General features: G+C 41.3%; 1 protein-coding gene across 1 annotated transcript in view; it reads left to right on the top strand.

Moving 5' to 3' along the window:
* The window catches only part of LRIG3 (leucine rich repeats and immunoglobulin like domains 3), a 45,049-nt gene extending 40,848 nt beyond the window's left edge, over nt 1–4,201 (top strand). Inside the window, exons 18-19 of the mRNA XM_074570074.1 lie at nt 61–336; nt 3,467–4,201. Of these exons, the coding sequence (XP_074426175.1) occupies nt 61–336; nt 3,467–3,711 (521 nt within the window). The 3' untranslated portion in view covers nt 3,712–4,201. The remainder of the gene's footprint in view (nt 1–60; nt 337–3,466) is intronic.
* The last annotated feature ends 12,837 nt before the right edge of the window (nt 4,202–17,038 follow it).

Raw genomic sequence — 17,038 nt, 5'->3', positions numbered from 1 at the left:
TCCTAATTGGATCTTCTGCTATGATGAATCTATGTAAAAACAATTTTGCATTTTCTTTAGGTTGCAGTCCTGACCAAAGAACAGCATGCCTGGACCCTTATGAGTCTGGATATCTAAAGAAAAAGGAATGCTATCAATACTCACCTCCACTGGAAGATCCCTTTGATCAGTGTGTTGGCATAATTGGGATGCAGGCTACAAGTAGCAAATTGATTAACTCCATTTATACTCAAAATGAAGGAACTGGACTAAAAAGCAAAAGTCTGAACTCAGACATATTTGATTTAAACAGAAGTTTGGAACCCTCATCTATTATCAGTAACAGCACTTTCATGGGTATGTTCTACCTATTGGGTTTTATTCAAGCTGCTGGTATTTTTGTTGTCTCATTTCCTACTTCCAACACTAAGCAAAACTGATTTCTTAGCTTTTTCTTTCCTGCTCCTAATAGGATTAATTCTGTAGTAGTGTTTAGATGCTCATATAGCTAGTCTTGTGGAAAAGCTAATTTTGTACAATTTTGCATGGGCTTCTCTTTGCGAGTGTCTGTGAATTTAGTAAGATAATACAGCACATGGAAAATAAATACTTCAGAAAGGAGGAGAGGAGAGACGAGACAGGAAGTAGCTGAGGAAAGGCAGTTTGAGAGTTGTCCTTGACTTTTTGCACGTGTTCATGTCTTTTTGTTTTCTTCCCCCTTCTTCCTCCCTGAGTAACTTGTGATACTGCAGTATCTATTTTTTTAAGACTCACACAACTGAACTGTACACATAGACTCACTGTCTCTCCATTGCAGTGCATGAGGACAGTTGGATGCCCCAGAACTCAGGGTGCCATCAGGATCCTACCAGGGGTTAGCCAGGAGATGGGCCCTATCCTGTGTTACAAAGGGTGCAGCCTCAGGCTTGGTCAGAAGCAGTGCGACATACATCGAAGAAATCCTTAGGTCAAATATGGCAGTCCAGTGAGCCCTCTTCTGCTTCTTGGGAAACCTGACTTCTAAGGACCGTTAGATACGATGTCCCAAATGTTTGAAGGTCATGAACAGAAAAGGGATTACAGTAAAACTGCATAATGAGCATGTTCAGATTACCAGAAGATCTTAATAGCTCATGTTTACATAAAAATCTCATCAGGGATGTGATTCTTATCTTTTATCTTAATGTAGCTGGCAGATTTCCATAACCGTTAGGATGCTTACTTAAATACACCTTAACAAACTTCAGACAAACGAGAAGTTTTGCCTGAGAGGCAAAAGGTGTGCGAGGTCCCAAGGAGTGCTCAGGGCAGGTGGGGGGACTTGAACTCCAGTGTGTGAGGATACATTGTATAACACAGTGAGCCAGAACTGTTTGCCCATCAAAGTAAGGCACTGTGGAAAAATGCCCTCTCTACCCCTCCTTTATCTTCTTTTCTCATGGTGCGTATGACAAGAGTTTGTCATGGTTTAACCAGGCAGAGTTCCTGAACTTTAATTCAGGGTTTAGAATTTTAATCCAGATTGCAGGGAGAGGTGGGGGGAAGGAGAAAAGCGTTGCTTTACCTTTGAAGCTCCTTAAGTTTTGGGTATTGGTTTGGTTGGCTGGTTTAAAATGCGTGTAAACTCCCATACTGTTTTCATCCCTGTGACATCTGAGCACCAAGTGCAGCCCTGGTCCCATGGATTGTCTCCCGACTGGTGTGTCAGCATGGTTGATCAAGGCCTGGGTCTGCTGGCTCTGTGAGAGGACCTGGGGGAATGTGCATCAGTGGGCTCTTTGTTCTCAGGGGGTGGGGAGAGAGGTACAAGCTCTGAAGTTTTCCCCCTTCGAAAGCCAGATGTTCAGACTGTAAAACATTACAGATGCCATGCCATCTGGCAGAGGCCCTGGGTCTACACACGTTCTCCTGGCTGCCTGCCACTGTTACTGTGGTGGGACTGTGCAGATAGGGCTTTACCACGTCTCCTGCAGAAAGTAGTTCTACTGTACGTGGGTATACCCAGGAGTTAATCTAGCCTCGAGGGCTCAGATTGCCATTTCTGCCCTAAAAATCTATGCAGAGCTACTTTTTTTTGGTAGTTCTCTGAGCTGCTACCCCACCTAAGTTGCATCTTCATTGCCTTGGATGCTTCATAATCGTTACCGCTCTTCACTCAAAAAGCCTATGGTTAAGTCTTGCAGGCAGTAGCTGTAGAAGAAGACTTCATAGATTTCTTGTCTGTAGCTGTGGATTCACTTCTTCGGCACACTATCTTCAAATTCAGCCCCCCTTTTGCCTCTACTATCACAATGAGGAAAACAGCTGGCATTAACATCACTGTTAATGCATGAGCTAGAAAATTCACAGCTTGGATTTTTTTTTTAAGACAGGATTCATTTGTAACTTTGGTGCTGTGAGGCTCATCCTTTCATATTGTGTTAGGAGCAAAACTGCTCTGCAAATCACTGATGCAAATATGGACCTTGTCCAAATCCATTTTTAGTAACATCTCAGATTACAGTTTTACTTGAAACCTTTGCTTCTAGCAACTCAGCAAAACTAGAAGTATGGGTTTTGGGTGTAAAATTTATGAATGATTGTAGTCTTAAGTTACTAATAAATCCAGACTTCTTCAAAATCAGCCTATGGCACATTGTCTTCTGAAAATAAGTCTTTTGAGTGTCACTTACAGACACGGTGACTTGTGATGGCCATATCTTTCTTCAGTGAAAAAAGAGAAGGCCCTTCTTGCAGAGAGGTTGACACTAACACCTTCCCAACGGTGAAGAGTGACAGGCACACTAATTATTTTCTGGCTAGTGAATCCACGTAACTATTAATAAAGATTCAACTGAAATGCCACATTCTCTTTGGGCTACATCTGTTCTAGCCAGTTGTGGGCAAAGAGACGAACAGGTGTGAATGGAGAATTTGGCTGGCAGGACCTTTATTATTAATGGTAGATGCTAGCCAGAAGAAGATTATTTTAGCATTCAGATTGCACAGTGGGAAGATGTTGTATAACCCTGTACCTGTTGGGGTTTTTCATTTATTTATTTTTGCTGAACGGTATGGCAGATTTTATGTGCCATTCATTCACCGAAGAACAAAACAGGGACCCTGTTCTGACTTTCATATTAGAAAGTGTCTTGTGATATGTTTGCAATTTGGCCTGTGTGTCCGTCTCCCCCCTCACCACCCTCCCCAAAGAAAAATGGGCATGGGAGTAGTCATAAAAACAAAAGTAATGAAGTTGTGTGTGGCTATACATTTACTTTGGAAATGTTTTTAATGTCTCGGGTGGCAGAATCTTGCCTTAGGCTTGTGATCACACGGATGTTTTCTTTTAAGGGGTAAAATAACAGTTAAGTAAAATCTAACTTTGGTGAGCTTTTGCTTGTGTCGATCCTTGGCTTGCATTCTAACGTGCAGCCCTTAGTGAAACACAAAGCTGTTAGCATCAGTATGTCTGTACTTACTCACTCACTCACTTGATGTCTTTCAGGAACATTTGGAAAGCCTTTATGGAGGCCTCAGCTGGACTCTCTTTCAAGTTGTAGACAGCCAGCAAATTGCCAACCAAAAACCTCCCATAATAATCCTCATGCCTCACTGGACTTCGATGCAGAGGCAGATGAAGATGGAAAGGAAAGGACAGTTCCTAGGGGAGAAAATAGCGTTTATACTTACAAGCAGTCCTTAGAAAACTGTAGGACTTCAGCTTTCCAATCCTGTGATTTGGATACATAGCTCCTTTTGGACCTACCATTGATTTCTGGAACCAAAGAAATATTTTGACATACTACTACCTCAGTGTGGAATTTTATTTAAAAAGGGAAGAAGGAAAGGAAGAAGGGAAGAAAGAAACCACGTGATGCTATGAATTCACAACAAATAAATGCATTTTTATTCAAATAAAGCATAATTGCCAAAAATGCTCTACATTTTTATACAGGGAAAACATTCCTTATAAAAAATACTATATTTCTAATTATTTTATAGCTTTGTTTTATGCAAATAATATCTTTTGTAAATTAATGGTGTAAATAGTACAGCATATGTATTTCTATGTCAGACTTCATTTTATTGAAATGAGTAGTAATCATTCTAATTTTGTACTGTTACTTGTACCTTTTTACAAATGGAAACTCCATGCTGTTTGCAGGTATCATGCATCTTAATTTGCACATTACTTTTAATAAAATATGCTGCCGTGTGGTCTCTGACCCACATTAGTGTATGAAGAATGGAAAGTGTGAATTATGTTTGTAGATGGAATGTTGCATATGTAGGTGCCTTCTGTTGCATGTCTGCAGCTTTATTTGACTAAAACTTGTATCTCTGGATTTACTGCGTTAAATATGTTCAGCTTCTAAGAGCGGGTGTGGACCTGCCACAACTACTGGTGGCTGGTAAGGTGGGTTGAAACTATTTGTGCCAAAATAAGTATGCATATCTTCCACGTTGTGGATTCCCACTGTCAGATGTGCGTGCACACGTTCTCAGTTTTCATGTGCACAAGGCTGTAGTACCAACAGTCTGCCCAGGCCTGCTTGCAAATAGTGCGCAGGCGTCTGGTGGAGGGGATGCACAGTGGGTGCCCAAATCCGTTTCAAGCTATTTTGTTAAGGAAGGAAATAGCCACTGGGTGTCTGTCTGTTAGCATCACTTTTTTCTGTGTCTAGTGTTAAGCGTTTGCCAAATATGCAGTGCATGCCTGAGTCTTTGCTTTCCCATACCCTTTCTCCCTCTTTTTTTTCTTCTGCAACCACTTCCACACCCAACTAGAGAAGGTAATCCAAGTACAAGATAATGTTTTCTTTGGTTTAACTTACGCTTCTGTTCCTTATTCAGCCGCCCTTTTCTTGTTATAGATGAGATCTGTGCTTTATTCCGTTGCTTAGTCAAGTTGAGCAATTGTAAATTCTTGCTGGCTTAAATTTGAGGTAATGAACCCAATGCCTTTAACTATACGAAGTCAGAGAAACAGGATTGTTCACACTAAAATGATAATTAAAACTAAGCAAAAACACTCTTAATTTGTTTTTCTATGTACAGATACCTACTATTTTAAAAAGCTGTGAATCCTGTTGTCATCACCACATTAAAACAGCGAGACTCCAAAATGGTTAATATTGCAGGACATCGGCTTTTTACATCTGTCTACTTTGAAGGTGCAAACTTACATGGTTGCCAAATTGCTTCTTTTAAACTAAATTAAAAGCAGCTGCTAGAGTAGGCCATCACAGACATCATGGCTAAAGCTAGAGCAAAGGTTCTGCTGCCTGGTGTAGCTGAGCTAAGGGCTTTTTGTTGTTTGTAGCCAGAAACCTGGTACCCAGATTGCAATGCAATTTCCCTTTAATTTAGGCGCCAGTATTAGAGACAGGAAGTTAATCCATCCTTAGTCACTGGTGGTCTAAGTGTAGAAATGGATTTTGCGTGCTTTAGTTGATCATATTGCCAGATTTTCTGACTCCTATTGTTAATTTGTCTTCATTGCTGCCAGATGTGCTGATGTGGTGACAGACATTGATATGGGTATTCGATTATAATTAAGTGCATTTTGAAAGAGATTAATTTTTCCTGAGTTAAGCACAAAGCTATAAGTCAATAAGGCATGATATCTTAAATTCGATTCACTTGATAACTCTCCTTTTCCTTCCCCCCGCAGTGACCTTAGCTTTTTTAGGGGGAGGAGAGGTGGGGACCGTAATAGCTTGTGTTTGTAACCAGACGTTGCTTTTTGACATACCTAAAAGACCAAAGAAAGTTAAAAACAGTAAGTACATCTTTCATTTCAGAATTGTTGTTTATGCTTAAGACTCCATGTTAAAGGTCCATCATGAACAACAAGCTTTAAATTTATTTTCTCTAGTGGGGGAAGCTTGGGAACAGCGTCACTGTCATTCCTTTTTCATCTTTCCCTTAAATACTACTTTTTGACTTGCTGTTGGAGAATATAAAGATCCTAATCTTCCAAGGACATGGATCTCTGTACCCAAATAAATGTTCAGGGTCAGCGACTGAATTTTAAATGCTTCCCATCAAGTTTCACTTAGCATCCTAAAAATACAAATGACTAAAATTTCCATTTCTGGGTATTTAAGGCATCTTTCTGCCAGTGTGAGTTTTCATGTTTAGTAAGTTGATTGTGCTTAAATACAGTGGCAATCTGTGAATTGCAAAATACTTGCAGTATCATAATAGTTCTTTTCAAGACCGCTGATGTAACCAAACATCTGTTTTAAAGGCTTGCAAGTGTTTCCTTCATTTTTTTTTTTTTTTCTTCCCTCCTTTCCCCCTCTGACGATCCAGTCGTATGGGAGCTGGTAGTTTGATACTCACACAGCTGAAAGCTAAATCGTAAGTTAATGTGATGGGGGAATAAATTGCGGCCAACCCTGAGTAAAGCTTACACTGCTTCTCAGAGTCTTAGAACGAGAAACAAGAGTTGCGGAATGACAAAACAGACATTTTGCAGTTTTATGTCCAGCAGCAACTGGAATCTTGTCATAGGCTCACTTAAAATTTGTAAAATGTTCTTTATAGGCAGTATCCTCTTAATGCTTTATACAACAAAATGTTTTACCCAATGAACTCATACAAACAATTGCTGAGGTATAATTTCTGCAAGCCCCGAATAGTAATTTTAATAATTCTAGACAGGGAAATGGAGTAACTTTTTTACCAGAATCTCTCTGGAGCAAACATTTCCTAACTGAATAACCTAAATGGTGTGTCTGAGATGGCACTGGGGGATACCTGTGTAGTTTCTCAATTGAAGTCTTATTATTTCAAACACATAAAACCTTAAGGAACACTACACTATTTCAGGACCAAATGCTTTAATTTATAACTCGTTACTTAACTGGAAATGGATCTTGACAGTGCCATGATGGCAAAGAGTTAGGCCCAAACTTTCTGATGAAGAATATTGCCACTTTTCCAACTGAAGACTCATTAGTGTCATGAAACATTTCTTACTTCTGTCTTGGGGATCTCTTGAACGCTTGGGTCTTATTCCTTGAACTGCTTCAAAGAAGCTCAAAGTGAAGACTTAAGATTCAAGATCCATTAAACATTCACAAAGATTTATACTGCAGACATTTGTGTTCTGCCAACTTTACAAGCCAGGACCATAATTGGGGATTGTGTTTCTTTTCAAGTACAAATGTAAGCAGAAATTTTACTTACTACTTGTAAGGCTTCTTGTCGCAGATGTGACACATCTCAGAGAATTATGTGTTCTTGCCGAAGTCTTCTCCCTTTTTTTCTAACTTTGTGTATTGCTTTGTCACAGAGAATGTGTCTGACCAGTTGGATGTTTAGCAGTGAAATTTTATTAAGAAAACAAGGGGTGGGGGGCAGAGCCTCAGCCTGTTTAGTGGATGGGGGAAACCAATGTATAACAAGGTGCAGTTCTTACACATACGGTGTTAGGTGAAGAGCTTACCAGATAATCTTCAATTATTATATTTTAGGGAAGTGTTACAGCAGGGAATAAAAGCCATAGTGTCTTTGCTCACTTACATGTGGTGAAAAGTGCTTCTCATGGTTGTTGTGCCTAAGTATTAGGGTTCAGTAGTTCCACTCAAACAACGTATCTGCACATCCTATCACTTACCGAAAGGCACAGGAGCCCTCTCACATTTCCCACGCTCCTTTTTCTTTCGTAGCTCAATACTGCTCCCATGTCCTTTGGGGACCCTCTTTGGCAACCTGCAGTATTCCGTTTGCAGTTTCTTTATTTGCCCTGTCACTGTGGTTACAGGCTAGGACAGCTGTATCCAGTTTACAGAGCACAGCGTAGTTGAAAGTAGTAAGTCAGTAGTGGTTGGGTGCTGGAGGAGACGAGGGGAAGCATGGGGTGACAGGCTGGCCACAGTTTTAGGAAGCTCTTGGTATGAATATGCAGTAAATGTATAATAGAGGAGACATACAAAATATTTATGATACCATACGTGCATTCCCATGCTCTTCACAATATTTTTGGTGTGTATTCCACTTACCCTCTGTGCTCTAAAATGCCAAAAGCAGCTATGCACCGAAGAGCATGTCATCTGGAGGGTTATGTCTTACTGCATCTAAAATCTCCTTTTCTGGTAGACAAAAAAACCAAGATCCACTTGTTATTCTGTGTTTGTGTTCAAGACTAAATACTGCTGGTGAAATACATAGTTTCCCAGAGTCATGTGGCCCATGGAGTCCACTGTGTCAGAATGTCTGTGATCAGTGGGACTCAAGAATGCCATGGGACAACAGGACCTGAGAGTGAGGTTGGTAGTAATTTAAGCTCAGTGCTTGTAAAACAAATTTGGGCTTTGTGACTTGAGCCCAGGATTTTATTTCCCATACAAGAGAGAGCAGAATCATAAATTACTCTAGATTATGGACTGCTGGTAGCACTTCAGCACGGTCACTTCTCCTCAGCCATCAACAAGTGCTTTCTTGTCATCTCATTCAGCTTGACTGTTGACCATGGGCTGTGCGCCAGCAAGTGCAATGCAGGAGTCTGCAATCTGAGCATTTGTATATGCTATGTTCTGAAATGAATGGTGTCTAATTTTAAACTCTCTGAATTTCCAATATCATGGAAATTAAGATCCATCTTACTTGACAGAGGTAATAAGATCCCTTGAATATAAGACAAGGCTTTGAGATGTTGTAGGCCTTTACTTTGAAAGACTTGTATGCAGCATGGTCTAAAGACACCCTCATTTGCCGTAGCACCCTGCATCCTACTTATTTTCAGCACTTCCTTTGTAAATGTGCATGGAGAAGCTGTGACTTATGATTTGGGCCCACTGCTGGACAATCGAAATTCAGGTATTGATTATACAGCCATTTGAAATGACATCTTCTTGAATGGTGAGGCTTCAGCTTCTTTTGTGGTAAAATGATGCAAAACCACACCGGTTCCTATCCAGCTAAAGAAACTGCATTTGGCACTAATCCTGGTGTCCAGTCTACTTATTCTAGAAATCTACTGAAAAAGACTGTAATGGAGAAATTGACACTGATGTCCTTAGGTTTTGTTTCTGCCTCTGTCTTCCATTTTGCGTTGCTATAACATGGAAAATTTGGGGCTCTGGCTTCCGTTCATCAACAAATGGTGGGGTTTCATGCTGATTTTCTTAGATGTGCCAGCACTTAACAACTATATGGTTGCGCTACAGGATTGGGGCAGAGTGGCTCGAAAGCAGCCCGACAGAAAAGGACTTGGGAGTGCTGGTTGACAGCCGGCTGAATATGAGCCAGCAGTGTGCCCAGGTGGCCAAGAAGGCCAACAGCATCCTAGCCTGTATCAGGAATAGTGTGGTGAGACGGACTAGGGAAGTGATCATCCCCCTGTACTCGGCACTGGTGAGGCCCCACCTCGAGTACTGCGTTCAGTTTTGGGCCCCTCGCTACAAGAGGGACATTGAGGTGTTGGAGCGTGTCCAGAGAAGGGCTACAAAGCTGGTGAGGGGTCTGGAGGACAAACCTTATGAAGAACGACTGAGGGAGCTGGGGTTGTTTAGCCTGGAGAAGAGGAGGCTGAGGGGAGACCTTATCACCCTCTACAACTACCTGAAAGGAGGTTGTAGAGAGATGGGGGCTGACCTCTTCTCCCTGGTGACAAGTGATAGGACGAGGGGAAACGGGTTCAAGTTACATCAGAGGAGGTTTAGATTGGATATTAGGAAACATTTCTTCACTGAAAGGGTTATTAAACATTGGAATAGGCTGCCCAGGGAGGTGGTGGATTCACCATCCCTGGAGGTGTTTAAAAAAAGGGTAGATGGGGCACTTAGGGACATGGTTTAGAAGTGGTTCTTGTCAGGGTAGGCTAAAGGTTGGACTCGATGATCTTAAAGGTCCCTTCCAACCTCAACAATTCTAAGATTCTATGATTCTATATCTAATTCTGTCCTGCTGCTAGCGCACCGCATGTAAGGGAAGTAGTCAGAGCTACCGTAAGGGGAGGAAGGCTGGAGTTCCTGTCACAAGTGGGGTCCCCCAGGGATGATACTGGGCCCAACACTGGTTAGTATCTTCAGAAGTGATCTGGATGACGAGATCCGAGTGTACCCTGATGAAGTTTGCTGATGACACCAAACTGAGTGGGGAAGCGGACGCTTCGGAAGGGAGAGCAACTCTGCAGGAAGGCAGAGGAGCGGGCTAACAAGAACTTTATTGACTGACATAGCTGAAAACCAGAGAGCTCACACAAAAAAATATTTGATCCTCTGGTACCACGTAATAATGGTAACAAATGGGCCTTTTGCTCAATAGGTTTTTAACAGCTGTGGCTCAGCAGCACAGCAACCAAGAAGCTACTATTTGAGTAAGTGGTACACGATATATATAAATAAGCCAGCTCTTATAACTGAAACTAGCTACTCTTGACTTGAAATAAAGTGTACTTGCACTGCTACCTGCTGCAGGCCTGTATGCCAACAGCATTAAAAAAGCATCAGTGCTACAGCAGGCAACTGCCCAGAGCCTGGCTTCTGCCACACGCTGATCGTATTCTTTATTAGCGTAAACTTCTTTCTCTATTAACCTTCCCTCAGGAAAGGGGAAAACATGGCCCCCATCGTAATTAGCTTACACAGCCTTCCATGTAGGCTAAAGAATGGAAAGTGTCAGGGGCGCTCGCAGCAGCCTTGGAGGCGTTTGCTGTAAGCAGGGAAAAGCTAATCTGCTCTCAGATTTTGGCGAGGGGACAAAAACCTATGTGTAAAATAGTACTTAGAATGAATTAAATTTCACGTAACTGTGACCACACAGTAGGCAAAGTAGTAAAATGATGGTGATGATGGAAAATATGACTAATCAGAAAGCTGTATTAACTTAATGAATAAAGTTATGCTTTAGTACAAACTGAGGTTCTTAAGTGCCTCATTTTAAAAATGTGTTTGTTTATTGCTCTGTAGCTTGTAACAACTGTGTTATTTCACCTACCAGCACACTCTAGCAGTTTCATCTGAAAAGGCATTTTCACTCAAAGTAGTTTTAAAAGAAAAAAAGATGACGAAAACCAAAAAAAGCTCTGTGACACTGAGACACTGAACTAGTTTTACTAAATTACTTAGAACATGAAAAAAATTCTGAAAAAATGGAAAAGCTTTGATTTTTCACTTTGAAACTGCTTGTTGATGCAAAATTGGTTTTGTTTTTATTTTTAAATTCTCACTTTTCCATCCAGAACTGGAATACAGAGCGCAGAGCCCTTTGGGTTATGAGGGCAACACAGACCAGGTGCAGAGACTGCTGTGGTCAGAGCTGTTGCTTGTTCTCTCCCCACCGCACAACCTTCTTCCCAAATCCGTTTGATCTGCATTTGGCAGGTCCCTGCGGATTGACTATCATTGCCATCAGAGCATGTTTCTGTTCACGACTTCTTCTTAGCAGTTCTGACTTAACAAGTTTCTATAGTCGCAAAGAGTCACGCCGGTCTCTACACTTAGAGAATTGTAGGAAGCTGGTCCCCCCAGGGACTTTCCGCATAAGCCCAAGGTGGTTTTCCATCTGAACAAGCACCAAGTGGACTTTCCAGAGGTGCTGCCATGTGTGCTGAGGACAGGGAAGCCACAATGACAGGGATGACCCCCACCCCAGGGCATGTCTCGCTCCAGCAGATCTCCAACAGCACCCCAGATTCAGAAGCTGGGTCAGCACCACCCAAATCATCCCTCCTGTTAAACTGAAATAAACGGCTGCATCACACAGTCACCCCTCAAACAAGACAGCTGAGGAAACTTCTTAAAGTTTATAATGTTTGATCAACCTGATTTCCTTTTAAAATAAGCCAAACCTTAAACAGCACCATGTTGCAGGATGATGGAAATCATGTTCAGCTTTCCCAAATACCATCAGCTGCCTTCCTCGCTTTCTTCAACACCTTACTGTCTTGCAGAGAAAATGTTCGATAAGCAAGTTATTGCAGGTGCGGAGGCTGAGGAGAGGGATCTGGGAAAGGCATTCCTACCTCTTTCCTTCACCCAAACCTTTCCACCTCTTTGATACGATTGGACCTCTTTTCTTCTCACAAAACATTCTTAAATGGAAAAGTAGGGATTTGTTCATATAGTTTGTAGCAATTACAAAGTAAACATTATATAAATTTGATGGGATTTTTCTTTTTTTTTTTTTGTTTTTAATGAGGTCTTTCACAAAGGAGTTTTGAGCCTATGTGGGCTTCCTGTTTAAGCTTCATATTTTCCTCAGGAAAAAAAAAAAAAGAAAAAGAAAAACCTCTGCTTTTTTAGGGCCAGGTGTTTTATATAGTGAAGTTAAAACATGCCTGGAAAGGCTGTGGTTATTCTCCTGTCTGAAAAGTAATGGACTTTCTCCCCCCCTGTTTTTTGTAACAATTAGCATATATGCCTTTAAACATGTTGTTTATTTCTAGTGTTTTCTGTTTGTGAATCTCCCACCACCGTTGGTTTCTTTGAAACACTGTATTCAAAAGTGGACGTTGGTTTCCTCCCCTTCCTCAAATACTCTTACAGATGTTGCTGTAAATCAATTATGAGGCTGACATAGCATTTGGCTGCCTGACAAATGTGCCTTAATAACGCAGCTCAGTAAAATGTGGAATTTCTGAGGTATTGCTTGTAACTTTTTCAATACTGTTGTAAATTCCCAGCCATGTCAGCGCAGGTGGAAAAAAAGTCATAAATAAAGTGTGTGTGTGTGCGTGCGTGCACGTGTGTATGTAGAGGGTGGGGAGTCGAGGTTGCATGTACTCATTCTTCCTAGAGTTCCCTAGGTGGTTCACCGCTTCCATGATTTAATTAATTACTTGAAGCAAATTAAAAAAATAAATCCCTTCTTTAAAGTCAAAATAATCTTGCTAACAAAGTTTTAGAGAGAGAAAGTGCACACACAAATTGAAGCAAGGAGGCTGTTGCTGCTGTGGGTATGAGCTGGCCCTGGCGAGCCATGCCAATCCACAGCAGCCCTTCAGATAGTGATGAAAGAGCCATTTCTGTTACCCACCATGAGCTTCTGCTTCTCAGAGGGCTGAGCTGAGCTGCCCCCCGTCTTCAGGAGAAATCAGCAGTGAGCTGGAGCACTACGCTGGTGGTTTGCAGTGCTGGGCAAGGACAGGAATGTGCCTTGTCCCAACGTCATTTGCTTTCCTGTTTCTTTGTGTGACCAGTTCCAAGAGACAAGACGTTTGGATATTTCATTTTTCCTTTCGTCCTTAGGCCACTTAAGGGTAGGGACATGTTTAGCAGTACAGCTAATCCGATTGAATGGTCCGTGCTGATGAGGTGGCCCCCATCCAGCCTGCCTGGCCATGCCGATCCTTCTGCCTTGCCTGCGGGAACTGGCCTTCACCTGGACACAAGCTGAGCCTGGCAAGGAGTTAGAACAACCTTCCCAACAAAATAAATAGTTTCTGGCGGTTCCCTTTGAATCCATGAGCGTAGGACTACTCAGGAGCTGTTACATGATAGCCGAGGGCAAAACATTTGGAGGTATCTTAGAGAGAATTTGATGATCTGGTTCTGCTGAACTACCTGAAAAGAAAGCTGGGCTCTGGGAGCACTGGTTTTGTAAATATCGCCTCTTATTACAATCAGTGCTAGGAATTATTACTGCTAAGCAACCAAAAAATAATATCAACCTACGAACCTCTTTCTTAGCTATTATTTCAATCATCACTAGAGAAACAAGGTTTAGAACACAATACCAAGTTGCGGTGCACAATAATATTTATAGTCCACAGATATATGACTAACTTTGAGTTGCACACAAAACTAGCATTAAAAGAATGTTTATTTTCAAGGTTACAGATTTTAAAATCAGGTATTGCTAAAGGTAGAAATGAGTATTTGGCCTTATCAGTGTCTTCACACACTATCTGTCTTTAGATGCTTGGAAACAAGCAATTTCTTAAATACGATAATGTATGTATATTGTATTTTCACATCTTAAATTTATTTCAAATACAGTCTACCCACTAATATGCAACAGGATCATCAACTGGCAAGGATTATTAGACTTTAAAATTTACAGAATAAATCACTAACTTAATTGGAAGACTAAACAGTAAGCTAACTTTTTCTGCTATCTACTGTTTTATGGTTATCAGTATTTATAGCAGCATATCCCAAACACAGCACGCTTAAAGCTAGGTCCTCTCATACATCAAAGTATTTGATTTAAGGGAAAATTTATAATTCTGTTCTCAGCAGACTTCAAAATCAGCCTACTTCTAAAAATTATTATTACCCTGCATGTTGCAAAATGGCATACTTAAGAACTAGCTCCTGTATATCTTGAAACCAATTGGTCCAAAAGGTGACCAAACCCAGCATAATCTCCCTTAAGTGGTAGCACCTTGTTACTGCTGCTTTTCCTGGCCCCTCTTTTGTGTCAGTGCTGAGACGCCACACAAGACAAGCTCCTACTTGGTGAGGCTCCTAGCGACGTGGCGTTGCATGGTGGCTTGCTTGGGTTTGTCAGGAGCGTATTGTTGGAAGACTCAATAAATGCAAAGGGGAGCAAATATAGGAAAAGAGAAAGGGAATTACCAGGGAGGAGTGTGTGTGTGAGGAATATAAGGAGTGGGCCGTGTAGATGTGCATGGACTGGAAGGAACAGGGTTGTTCAGCTACCAAAAACCCCTGAGATAACCCAAACAAAACAGCAGAAAGTCCGACTGGGTCTTCCCTGCAGCTGTCCCTATAGGCTGGAGGTTGGGCTTGGAGGAAGGAGAGCTGAAAGTTGGACATCTGTTCTACTGCCACAAGGAGGGTCTACTGTGTACATTTTTGAGCTCTTTTGAACAAAGTTAATTCTAACTTCTCTGCCATAGATCATTACGAAAAATACTTTCACCGTCTTGTGTTAGCACTACCCAACCCACATGCCTGAAAGACACTCTCACATCTTCATGTGCATGGTGAAGAACCCACGCTGTGCAGTCTGGTGACTTTGGTGGAGGATTAAACTCATACAAATGGATACAAATGGTAGTTAGGGCTCCGGTTCTTCCTTCTTCATTTTAGCTGGTGAAAAGTTGGGCCTCTAACCTCTGGTAACTGCCTTGGTTTCCTCTGGACTCAGTGGATAAGCGATGGGCATCTCAGGAGATGCTTCTCCCCACATGTCTTGGAAGCCCATCTGAGGAGGAGCTGCATTGCTGTTCAAGGCTGCCCACGCCTCCGCCGACAACCTTAGACAACCAGATTAAATTAAAAGCCTAAATTTTCGTCATGCAGGGTTAGGTGAGTAAATCTTGTGCTGTGACAATATTTGTTCCCCACTAGCAATGAGAAAAAAGAGCACAGTTCAGCTGATTTCAGAAAGCCCCAAACTGGTTCATAAAAGCTGCAAATAAGAAAAGAGATTTTTAATTGTAAGCTGTGGTGCATCTGAGATCATTAACACAGTAGCCTCTTCTGCTGATTTTAAATGCTCATAGTATTAATGGAGGACAGGAGGACTAGAGATTCTATCCTTTTTGCCAATATTATGACAGGTAAATGGCCTCTGTAGAAGCCATCTGTATTTTCCTTCTCCAGTCCACTTAGAAAGGTCTCCTGAAACATGCTTTCTCACAAAGGCTGATTTTCAGCCTAGGTTTACTCAGGACAGGCATTTACTCTTTGGAATATCATTTTTTTCAGTAGCTGAAAGTAGATGGAACCATATCCAGTATTTAGACTCCAGTGTTTTTATAAAGAGAAAGCATATTCCTTCTCAGCCTTTCTTTTGCCCGGCTAAAGAAGCCAAATTTTTGTACTTCCCTTTGAATATGATTTGCCTTTTCCTTAATCGATTTAGTCTCCTTTTTTGGCATCTCTTTCTTCTAAACTTATAAACCCAACCAAACATCACTGTAAATCAACGACAGGAATCAATTGAAAAAAATTAGCTTTATTTTGAATATTGAGTTAAATATTGAAACCCATCTAGGAAAGGAACAAAAACAAGTTAATATAGATGTATCCTTTATGACTGATTAAAGCCCCCTTGTGGGATCCACCAAACCTATAATACAGCCCTAATGAATTCTTCAGACCTACAAGAACTGATAGAGTCGGAGGAAGGAAAAAATGAATTTCTGTTGAGCAGATGCACAAAAAGATAGGGGCTTGTTTTGGGATAGGTCATGTTACACCGGGTGCAATTTGGCCTTGTTTGACGTCAATGGTAATATTCCTAGTTACATTAAGATTTTATTAGTGTTCTAGCAGTAAAATATAGGACTACTGGAGAGGCTGGTAACAGTGCAACGGAACACTGGGTTTAGATCTTTCTATTAAAATGATCTAATTTCTCATTAATGCAGCCAGCAATTGGTGCTTACAAGTAATGGAAATAAATCAATTTGATCAACAATCAAAATGTGTTATTTCACAGAAATCTGTATTTTAATGAAAAGTACGGACATACTCTGACACTTTACCTTGTCTGATCTCCATTCTGTTCACACTATGTGTTAGTTGTTTAAAGCACGTGAATAATTTTAATTACACTGTACCAATTTAACATTCTAGCCTTAAACCCGAAATGATATATGAAGAAGAATGCAGTGAAAATTAAAAAGCAAAGACTCAACTTTGCCCAGAAAGTAACTAACTAAGCAAATGCCGTCATATTCAGACTACCTACATGTCCAATGTTGTTACTGCAATAGCTCCTGCATCTAAGTTCAAGAACGCAACAAAGCATCTCAGCTGCAGACTGTCAAGAGGTTCAGGAACCTTTCTCTCCATACAGGCAGTGTATGACTGGATGACATTTTTTACCCCAAACTTACATGTTGTTGGAATTTATCTCATGGTGCTTCTGCTGCCTAGCCATAAGGCACCTCTGTAACCATCCAACCTATTCTCAGTGATAATGGTGAGAACAACCACTGGTGTTCCTCTGGACCTTCCCTACAACCGGTATTTCCAGGAGGAGATGTGGCTGGTCGGTCTCTCTCCCTTCACATGGAACCTTCATGACCACAGGGAGTGGATATGTAACTGCCAGGTGGTAAAGCTGGGTGAAATGAATCCCAAAACAAATGGTAGATGGTTGAAAATGCCCTGCAGCTAGCATGTACCAAGTGTGGCCAGAGAGA

Source organism: Larus michahellis, chromosome 1 (genome assembly GCF_964199755.1).
Source record: "Larus michahellis chromosome 1, bLarMic1.1, whole genome shotgun sequence".
Classification (NCBI taxonomy): domain Eukaryota; kingdom Metazoa; phylum Chordata; class Aves; order Charadriiformes; family Laridae; genus Larus; species Larus michahellis.
Note: the sequence above shows the minus strand (reverse complement) of the source record. Positions and strands in the feature narration are given on the sequence as shown.